At 38.9% G+C, this 11,312-nt stretch overlaps 1 protein-coding gene across 1 annotated transcript in view; it reads left to right on the forward strand.

The window, feature by feature from the left end:
• Positions 1 to 231: 231 nt before the first annotated feature.
• The window catches only part of Pcyt1b (phosphate cytidylyltransferase 1, choline, beta), a 92,016-nt gene continuing 80,935 nt past the window's right edge, over positions 232 to 11,312 (forward strand). The window contains exon 1 of the mRNA XM_021153167.1: positions 232 to 587. Coding sequence (XP_021008826.1) covers positions 561 to 587 — 27 coding nt within the window. The 5' untranslated portion in view covers positions 232 to 560. The remainder of the gene's footprint in view (positions 588 to 11,312) is intronic.

Below are 11,312 nucleotides of genomic sequence, written 5' to 3' on the forward strand. Positions count from 1 at the left end.
GCTGAGTTGTATATTCACATTTCAAGATTTTTTGGTTCTTTTTAATCTTTGGGGAAAAGAAAGAAAATGTTTGTCATTCCAGGAGCATAATCAGTCGAGCCAGCACACAATGACATAGTTAATTCACCAACGGAATTTGTTGCCATAGCTCCAGGGAGGAACAGGGTAGATCAAACAATGGCCTTTTTCACAACTTCAGCTTTCACCACAACCTGCCTGTCCTCACACAACAGCCATCAGAGCGGACAGAGCACAGCAACTGTCAATGAACAACAGCCCAGAGGGGACAAGAGGACACTTGTAGAAAATCAAATAAAGCAAAGGAACTGGACAGCTTGAATCTCTGCTTATCCAATAAACCAGACACTCCTAGTCCTTTGGATCTTATCTGTCAGCCCTGGGCATATCAAGCTGCCTTGAACTTTTTAAACCAATTGTCTCTCCCATACATCTAGAGCCACTAAACTTCTCCCTGTGACTCAAAAGAACTTGTAAAGGGAGAAGACCTTAGAGACGAAAGAAAGTTGGGGCCAAACCTTGTGGTACACCAGAAATGCAGCATGGACAAGGATGAATTCTCACGCAAGGTAATGCCAAAGCTTTCCTCTTCCTTTCTGCTCCTTTAGATATCAAAATTGGTGGAAAAGTAAATTCCTGTGCGTGAGAGTGTGACAGACGTGTGTCACACTCACACTGAAAATGAAAGTAATAGCCTTTCCATCCTGAAGTAAATTTTTAAAAGGAGAAGTAATGTGTTTAGTGGTTCTCTTTCCTCAGAATGTTTTGTAAGGTCCTTGGATGGATTTTAGACAACAGGAACAAACTTGTTTTCTAGAAATGCTCAGTGAGATTGTAATGGAGGTGGCTCGCTCATGCTGTTAATCCCGGCATTTAGGCGACTGAGGCAGGAGGATTATAGATTCAAGGTCAGCCTGAGTTAACAGAAAAAAAAAAAACTCATTAAAAAATCAAGTTGGGAACTGGGCTTGTAGCTGAGTGTGGAGTGTATACTTAACATAGGTAAGTAAAGCTCTGGGTTCAAGCCCAAAATTCAAGCCCAAAATACAGATTCCCTGAACCTGGAGCTCCCAGCGACTGAATCACCAACCAAAGAGCAGCTCTGAGCTCCCCCCTCCAGCGCATGCACATATATAGCAGAGAGCTGTCTTGTCTGACCTCAGTAGGAGAGGATGCACCACCTAATCCTATAGAGACTTGATGCCCCCAGAGTGGGGGATATGGCACGGCTGCTATCTCAGAGAAGGGCAGAGGAGGAACTCCTCAGGAGGGGGCAGCATTTGGGATATAATTCATTAATTTTAAAAATTATAATTTTTTAAAAAGTCAAACCAGTATGAGAAAATATAGGTAGTTCAAGGCAAAAAAGAATACCTAGAAAACCTGGGGATAGTAGAAAAATAGTTTAACAAAATCTTCATTATCATCTAAAGTGCTAGCTTTTTTTCTAGTGGAAATGTCATAAGATTATGATCCTTTTTATAAAAAATTTTATTTGTTTATTTAATTGATTTATTTTTTGGTTTTTTTCGAGACAGGGTTTCTCTGTGTAGCTCTGGCTGTCCTGGACCTCACTCTGTAAACCAGGCTGGCATCAAACTCAGAAATCCGCCTGCCTCTGCCTCCCAAGAGCTGGGATTAAAGGCGTGCGCCACCACTGCCCAGCAGGGATAAGTCTTACTAATAGCTCAAGTTGGGCTGAATTTCACTGTGTAACCTAGGTGGCCTCAAACTCACAATTCCCTGGTACCTGCCTTCCAAGAGTTGGTACTACATGTATGCCTCACCACGGAGGATCTTACCCACTTCAGAGGTATATTTATAACCCTCACTTTTAAGTGCGAAAACTGAAGCTCCTAGAAGTTGTGTAAATTGTCCAAGATAGTAAAGGAAGAACTGAATCCTAGGACCCAGTTTTTAAAAGGCCAGGTGGAAGTGGCGCACTCCTCAACCTTAGCACTCAGGAAGCAGGGACAGGCAAATCTCTGAGTTCGATGCCAGTCTAGACTACAAAGTGAGTTCCAGGACAGCCGGGGTTACACAGAGAAACCCTGTCTCAGAAAAAACAAAAAACAACCAAACAAAAAAACTATCCTATCAAACAAGGAAGTCAGCTACTAGCTACACAAAATTATTTAAATTTATTGAATTTTATGTGCATATGTATATACTTGAATGTATGTATGTATGTACGCATGTATATCACATGCATGCAGAACCCCACATAGGTCAGAACAGGCATCAGTTCCCCTGGAAGATGGTTGTGAGCCACCATATAGGTGCTGGGAACCAAACAGAGGCCTTCTGCAAGAGTAATAGGTGCTGCCTCTTAACCCGTAAGCCATCTCTCCAATTCTAGCTATCTAAATTTAAAATAATTACAATTAAATATAAACCAAAATTCAATTTCTCAGCTGCACCATCCATACCTCAAGTGCTCAGGGGCTTACATATAGCTCATGAGACTACCTTTATTTGAACAATGCAATTATAGAACATGCCACAATCATAGAAAGTTCTATTGAATAGTAAGGCTTTAAACACTATATTTCTTTTAGGTATGTTGAGCCATGTTCTGAAAATATGTTTCAGTTCTGTTACAAGTAATATGGATTTTAAAATTTACATTAAAATCTCATTCATTTGAAGTCTCCTCATTTGCATAGTGCCAAGTTAACTTTGATCTGCAAATTAATAATATAGATAAGAGTCAAGGAGACTGTTAAATGCACTTCAGAGACCAAAGATTTTTAAGCACCATCAAATAACTCCAGAAGCACTCACTTAGTTGCAAGCAATTGATATGATAATTACACATCATTTTTATTTATTCATTAAAATAGGGATCCCCTAAGGTGCCCTTGTAGAGAATAATGTGGTTAGCCTACTTATTCCTAGCCACCCTCTTGCTGTTTCTAAATTCTATGTAGATCATTTTATGCTACTGATTTTGTTCTCTTCACTTGGAACATAGAGTAAGTTGGTGGCAAAAAATACTTCTGCGCTGATATCTTGACCAGTTCAAGAACCCCTTCCAAAACCCTTACTTCTTCCTTTGTATCCCACAAAACCCTAGAAGGGTGTTCCTATGGCTCTAGCACACAGCCTTTCACAACACAGGGGTTAGATAACAGCCTGTCAATTGAGGGACAGGTCTTTCAAGATCCCACTTTCTCAGGTGACCTCTGATTTTCCAAACAGAATCTATGAATCAAATAGAAAACTACCTCGTGTTTGCTTCGTTTTTGGTACCAGTCTTTGTAGCAGGATAAGGCCTTCCTATGTTATGAGAAAGAACTAACTTCTGGGCATTTGGGGAGGGAGAGGGAGGATGTGATATGAAAAGTAAATTGGCTGACTCCTTTAGAAGAAAGAACTAGATAGCAGAGAATAAAGAACTTCAAGATGTTTTGTTCAGAAAGCAGCACTTAGTTCTTAGTTGTTTGGTTGTGTGTGTGTATATGTGTGTGTATGTGTGTGTGTGTGCATGTGCGTGACACACATTTTCTATGCTAGGGAATCAAACAGAGGGCATATATTTCTTGGCATATATTCATTATACTAGATTCCATAAGGACATATTCATGTAAATAAATAATGTATTGTGAGCATGTCCTCCCATGCACCCCTACTCTCCTATGAAACTAACTCCTCCACCTATCAGTAAACTCAAAGAATATTATCTGTTGCTTCTTCTTTTTCCCTAAAGAAACTGTATAGCTCACAGTCCATAAAATGAGACAAAGAAATTAGTAGAAACAATTTAATGTGTACCAAATATTTATGCTTTATCTGAAAGCCGTTGAACTTTTTGTTTTGTTTTGTATTTATTCGAGACAGGGTTTCTCTGTGTAGCCCTGGCTGTTCTGGAACTCACTCTGTAGACCAGGCTGGCCTCGAACTCAGAAATCTGCCTGCCTCTGCCTCCCAAGTGCTGGGATTAAAGACGCGCGCCACCATGCCTGGCCATCATTGAACTTTTTACAATCTGCCAGATTTAGAACTTTTAGATGACTGAAAAATTTTAAAAGCCACCTAAGGGGAAATTCAAATGTAGTGGCATACACCTAAATCCTAGCACTGTGAGTTCAAGGCTAGGCTGGTCTACATAAGGAATTCTAAGTCCAGCCAGGGATACATAGTGAGACCTTGTCTCAAAAACAAATGAAGGTGTATAAAAGGAAAGCAGTTAACAACTTTTTTCTCTTACAGATTTTTTTTTTAATTTTATGTGAGTACACCATCACTGTCCTCAGACACACCAGAAGAGGGTGTCCATCCAATTACAGATAGTTGTGAGTCACCATGTGGTTGCTGGGAATTGAACTCAGCACCTCCGGAAGAACAGTCAGTGTTCTTAACCACCTGAGTCATCTCTCTAGCCTTAGGTATTAACTTTTTATTCTAACATACCATTGGGCCTTCTTTCCTCCCATCTTTCTGTAATCCCTGTATATTACAGGAGCAGTATGTATTTGCACACCCATCTGCTAACACAACACAGCCAGCCATGTGTCCTTTGGACACTATGGTAGACTGTTCTACAGGTCACACAGCCTTTTATCTCAATTAGCAGAAAGAGGATCACTGCCATAGAGTGCCTGGATGCTACTTCTTCTTCCTCTGAATATTGACAGGTGGAGCAGAAGTTGACTCTCTATAGAGTATAGTAACTTTTCACCATACCTCACCCACTGTGATTCCCCAAGGCAAGCCTTAGTGGGTCCAAATTCTGTAAAGACTCCCTGTTCACTGAAATGACCCAGTGATCAGGCAAAAAGACTTGGAGCAGGAGTTTTAGCCTTATGACCAAATAGGGGTTTTCCGTGTTTCCTAACATTGAGAACTACGGGGGGGCTGGGGGGATAAGAGACTTATTATTTCTTTCATTTTGTTTTTCTATTCTGAAGGGCATGGAGCTAGCTCTAAAACATCAAAAGATAAAGAAAACAACAAATTGGCATAAAATTAATTTTGTTTCATTTTAATAACGAGGCCTTATAAGTGTGAAACTACATTTTTTTTTTTTTAGTTCAATCTTGCCTTGGGTATCAGAACAGCTTAAAGTTCTCTTTGAGCCAAGCATGATGCAGCATGCCTATAATCCCCATACTTGAGAGGTTGAGGCAGGAGTATTGTCATGAGTTGGAGGACAGACAGGAGTTTAAGACTAGTCTGTGCAGCAACAGCAAGAGCTTGTCTCAAAACTACAGCAGAAAGGATTTTCTTTGTTTTTCTACAAATGACAAATTCTCTTTCACATGTGTGTACACACACAAAAAGACAGACTCACGTGTTCTACATGCATAGACACATACAAGGAAGGAAGGAACTCCAAAACTTGCCAAGCATGGTCTGGGACAAAGAAAACTATATCAATTTCAAATCTGTTTTTTTTTTTTTAGTAACATTTATTTAAGTCATGAATAAAAACGCATAAGAGAAATACCTCAGTGGAATAAAAAAAATTGCTAAGAAAGCAATGGGACCTGATCTCTAATCCCAGGAGTTTACTAGCCAATTAGCCTGGCAAAATAGTGAACTTCAGGTTCAGTGAGGGGAAAAAATAAGGTAGAGAGCAATAAAAGAAGATACCTAATATCTTTCTCTGGCCTCTGTATAACATACATACATACATACATACACGCACAACACATGCACAAATAAATGAAAAGAAAAATATGGAAGAATTTAAATAATTTCTGTTGAAATAAAAAACAGTATGATTAGAGTTTTTTTTAAAACCATATTTACACAAAGTGAGTTCCAGGACAGCCAGGGCTATACAGAGAAACCCTGTCTCGAAAAACCAAAAATAAATAAATAAAATAGAGTTTAAAAAAAACAACAACAAATTTACTGGAAAAAATCAATCTTAGTTTTTTTGGAAAAGGATTATAGAGATTGAACTTGGGGCCTTGAACCATTCTCTCTACCACTGAGCTATGTATCTCCAAACTCCAAATCCATCTCTAAGTGTTAAGTGTTTGTTCTACATATTCTTGAAAGTGGAGACTTTCACCTGGAATCATGGCTCCTAGTAATACTTAGCATTTTCTTTTTTTGTTTGTTTGTTTTTTGTTTTTTTTTTTTTTNTTTTTCGAGACAGGGTTTCTCTGTGTAGCTCTGGCTGTTCTGGAACTCACTCTGTAGACCAGGCTGGCCTCAAACTCAGAAATCTGCCTGCCTCTGCCTACCCAAGTGCTGGGATTAAAGGTGTACGCCACCAAAGCAATTTTTTAAAAATTATTATTTAGTTAGTTATTTTTGTTTTGTTTTCAAGACAGGGTTTCTCTATTTAACAGCCCTGGCTGTCATGGAACTCATTCTGTAGACCAGGCTAGCCTTGAACTCACAAAGATTCATTCGACTCTGCTTTCTGAGCCCTGGAATTAAAGGCATGTGTCATCACTGCCCAGCTGCAATTTTTGTTGAATAAACAAAATACCTCTAAATTGCTGTTTATCCTGGATATTTTCTTGCCCACAAAGACTCTGAAGTTTCTCCATCTAGAGTCATCTCTAGATCATTCATGAAAAAGAATTTGTTACAACCCAGCCTTTGAGAAATGGTTTAATGTCAAGTAGACCAACTTCAACTAGACTGTAATGACTAACTTGATTGATGTTAACATTAGCACCAATAACAAAGACACTGGGATTGTTGTTTACAAGGCTCTCCTCAAATCCTGTGTGAGTCTACAACTTACCATAGGAGTATAATGACTGAAAGCTTATGGCTACTACAGAGGGGAGACTTATGCTTTTACAACTCTTGCTCACCTTTCCCAGAGGGTGGAAGCTAGACCAGCCTCTGAGAGAAAGGAATAAGATAATAAGATTTGTATGCGCGCGAGTGCTTGGTCTAGAGTGGCAACTGAAGGTATTTTTTTGGTTTGGTTTGGTTTGGTTTGGTTTTGACAGTTTCTTCTTAGGTGGCTCAGGCTGGCCTCAAACTGTCAGTCCTCCAATCTCAACATCCCAAATTCTAGGGTGCATGATGCACCATCATTCCAAGCTTGAAGGATTTTCTTAAAATGATCACACAAATCATTCATGATGTCCACCTACGTTTTCTAGTGTTTTTTCCATTGTACAAAGTTGGAGAGAGTTGCAATCACTAGGCATTACAGTAGATGTCTTACCCTGTATAAGGACATATACTATTTCAGTTCATTGAAAATTAAAATGGTTATAATGGAGCCTCATTTTGAAAACCATAAGTATATACATTAATCATTTATTGAAATGGAAAAGGACATGCTTTGATTAGGGCAGTGCTCAGTGTTCTGCCTTGTCTTATTTTCATTAGGCAAGCACACCTACATTGTCTACAGTTTCTGGTTTTGTTTAATTCTAACTGGAATGACAGCTTAAGATACTTCCAAAATATTCTGAGTTACAGGATCACTAGATAAGACTTTTGAATTTTATTCCCTGGCTTTTACAGTGGTCTTGGCCTCATCAAGCCATTCAATGGCAATTTTCAGGGTCATAAAACTATATCTTACCAATTTAGTTTAAGATAACTCTCTTGGGCTGGAGAGATGGCTCAGTGGTTAAGAGCACCAACTGCTCTTCCGAAGGTCCTGAGTTCAAATCCCAGAAACCACATGGTGGCTCACAACCATCCGTAATGAGATCTGACACCCTCTTCTGGTGCATCTGAAGACAGCTACAGTGTACTTAGATATAATAACAAATAAATCTTTAAAAAATATAGATTTATTAAGTAAAATCAAGAAAAAAAGACATGAGAAAACAAGAGGCTTGCATTTAAAAAAATTGCAACAATATCTTTGTAACTCAGACAAGTCTCAACCTGAAGATCTTCCTGCCTCAGCCTCCCAAAAACTCAGTGTGCTACCATAATGGGTTGGTTGTGCAATAGTTAACTAGACTCTAAGCATAACTGTAAGTACAGTGGGCATAAACAGGCTTTAGTTTCCTTAGCTCAGTTAAAGCAAAAGTACCTAGTGATCTACAATAGCTTATCTACTAGCTGGACACCTTCAGAGATCTTGGGACTCCTGAAAGAAATAGCCAACATCATTGCTTAATTTCACAGAATGACTAAGTTGGCAGTTAAGTAAAATGGTAGTTACTTATGGGAACATTGTCTGTTCTTATTCAGATATATACTGTTAAAAGACTAATAACCAGTCAGAAAGTGTGTTTGTGTCTGACTTCTACTCCGCAGATCTGCTGCATACCTAGGACCTATATATACTTTGTGATAGGTACTTAGCAGATACAGAGACACATATTTAAAGACACGGTTCATGTTCAAAGCCACACTGTTTGTGAGTTAACTAAATACATATTTTTTTTTTTTTTTTGGTTTTTCGAGACAGGGTTTCTCTGTGTAGCCCTGGCTGTCCTGGCACTCACTTTGTAGACCAGGCTGGCCTCGAACTCAGAAATCCGCCTGCCTCTGCCTCCCGAGTGCTGGGATTAAAGGCGTGCGCCACCACGCCCGGCTGTCTAAATACATATTTAACCTCTTTCTTTCTGAGCACATATCACTATAAATCTCAACTCCATGTTTTCTGACTTTATAACAGGGATGGGGGATAAATAATACATAATAGTTTCTATTTAATAGCTATCTGGTAGGCAGCCAGCATCTAAATGGAGATTATAGTTTTTTCAAAGACAATTTCTTGTTCTATACCACAGGCTGGCCTTAAACTTAAAAAATAGCAAGCCTCTTGATTCAGCCTCTTGAGTGCTAGGATTATAAGTATGTACCACTGTACCTGGCTGAGATGGATTATGTAAACAAAAGAAATACAACCCTTGCAGTGATGAATATGTTCATCCCAATTCTTTCAATTGGCAAAAAAAAAAAAAAAAGTCTACAGAGCTATCAGAAGAAGGAACATCGTTTCTAGTAGTTAATGAAGAGAAGCCCTGCCTTCACAGTCTATTAATTAAGAATCAATGTGAGCTTGGAGTTTGGTATTTGAGACTCAAAGGCAAAATCAGAACACTACTCAATATCAGAAACTACTATATATCAAGCCTGGTGCCTGCAAAGGACAGAAGGGTACATTGGATCTCCTGGAACTGGTGTTACAAGCAATTTTACACTGCCATGTGAGTGCTGGGAATCAAACAGGGTCCTCTGGAAGAGCAGGCAGTGCTTATAACTGCTTCACCATTTCTCCTGCCCAATTATTTATCTTTTTTAAAAATACTTTTGTTCAAGAAAAGTATCAAATGTATATGCATTTAGATAAAGCTGTATATACCCATTTATAATGTTCATGTGTTCCTCAACTTGCTTCAATATGATCAACTCATAGCCCATCCTGTTCATTCCAGATATTCGCAACCTCATGGGTGGGATCATTGCCATGCACGTGCAGATCAGAAAAGGTCTTGCCCAATTTGACTGGTAACAGTACAATGAGTCACTTTTAGATTCAAATTGTTTATCATTTACATAGTCATCAAAAGAAACAATGGTCTGTGTCCCTAACGTCCATAGCCCTGTACCCCATTGGAAAAAAAGATAATGCTGAAACAAAATGGACCAGATGACTTGACTCCCATTTCAGAGAAACCCATTGAAGATTGAAAGCTTTGCAGCTCCATACTGAGACAAAACAGAAGACCTAGTACCCAAAAGAAGGGAGGAGGTGATTAGAAACCACCTTGTGACAGCAGATGGTTTAAAGAGAGATAAGGAGCCCAGAGGGAGATAGCTAGAACGATCACAAGGCCTTCTCCGGTACCTCAAGCCTCTGGGTAATCCAAGGTCTTCATGGCATAGGACATTCTAGGGTGTCCAGTAGCATCCATAGCTTTACCCACTAGATACCTGTAGCACTGTCCTCCAAGTTGACAAAAATGTCTATAGATATCACTAAAACTTTCTAGGGGTACAACTTCACCCAACTGTAAACCACTGATCTAGAATGTAATCCACTTTTCACATCCAAACATTATACAGGGGCAAACACTTTAGTATATATTTCTAAAATAAAGTTTTGAAAACATAAACAATATTGCTATATCTAAAAAATTAGCAATATCTTCATACCACCCAAAAATCAGTCCAATTCTAGTTGTCACATAATGTTATCATTTTTCAGTGTTTTGAATCTGAAATACTAAGACTGTACTCTACACTGACTGCTATCTTATAGGCTGTATGTAGTCAATAGATTTCTTACAATTCTTTGGCCCTAAGAAGCAAAGCTTCTGCTGTGGAATTTTCTACAACCAGGATTTTGCTGATTGCGTCCCTGTGGGGTTAACATACTTGTTTATCTCCTCTGTGTTTCCTGTAAATTGCTATGAGATCAAGAGGTGTGGTCAGAGTCAGGTTCTATTTCCTCGGAAGACTACTTTATGGATGATTCAGAAGCACAGAGTAGCTGTGAATGCCTCTCTGTCATGCATGCTCAGTGCCTAGATTGAATCATTCATTAGGGGTCAGGAAGCAGATAGGGGAAAGAGGCAGAGCAGATGCATTCCCTTCTTCAGTAGCCATTTTAAGAAGAGACTAATTGATGAGTCAAGCCAACAGTTTGGAAGGAAAAGGTTTGTAGCAGAAAACACAAGATTAATACTTGATCCCTTTTCTAGCTCCCAATTTTCAAAATAGTTAGCACCCTCCAATACAGACAAGTAAAGGTTTTGGTTGTTTTGTTTCATTTCCGACAGGGTCTGATATATCCCAAGGTAGCTGCAAACACACAATGTAGTTGAGGATAACTTTGAACTCCTAATCCTTCTGTCTCCCTAAGTGATGGGCTCACAGGCCTGCAGATTCATAACTAGCAAATGTGGTGACAGACAACCCTAGCCATTCTGTGCTCCTCTTTTTTTTTCTTGGTTAGTACTATGGACTTATGGACTTAAAACTTATTTGGTTGGCTTCAATCTATTGTAATCCTCATTCTTAGTGATGTTTGAACTCTCCATCTTGGTTGGCAGGGGATTCTTCAATTTGGATCCTAAGTTCTTTTAACAATTTCTATTATTTTTAAAAAAAGATTGATATATTCATGAGAATTGTTATTGGCAGTTTCACCTGATAGGTCTTGTATTTACTATATTCTCACAATTACTCTATTACAGTGTTGCTGGACCCCTGTGAACTTGATTGGCCTACTGAATTAGAATCTCTGATTTTCATGAGTCACCTTAATGCATTGACATGATGAAAACTTCAAAAGACTCATTCTTTTTTATATATTTTTATTAGATATTTTCTTCATTTATTTTTCAAATGCTTTCCCAAAAGTCCCCTATACCCTCCCCCCACCCTGCTCCCCTACCCAC

The sequence above is a fragment of the Mus caroli genome, chromosome X, assembly GCF_900094665.2.
Source record: "Mus caroli chromosome X, CAROLI_EIJ_v1.1, whole genome shotgun sequence".
NCBI classification, from domain to species: Eukaryota; Metazoa; Chordata; class Mammalia; order Rodentia; family Muridae; genus Mus; species Mus caroli.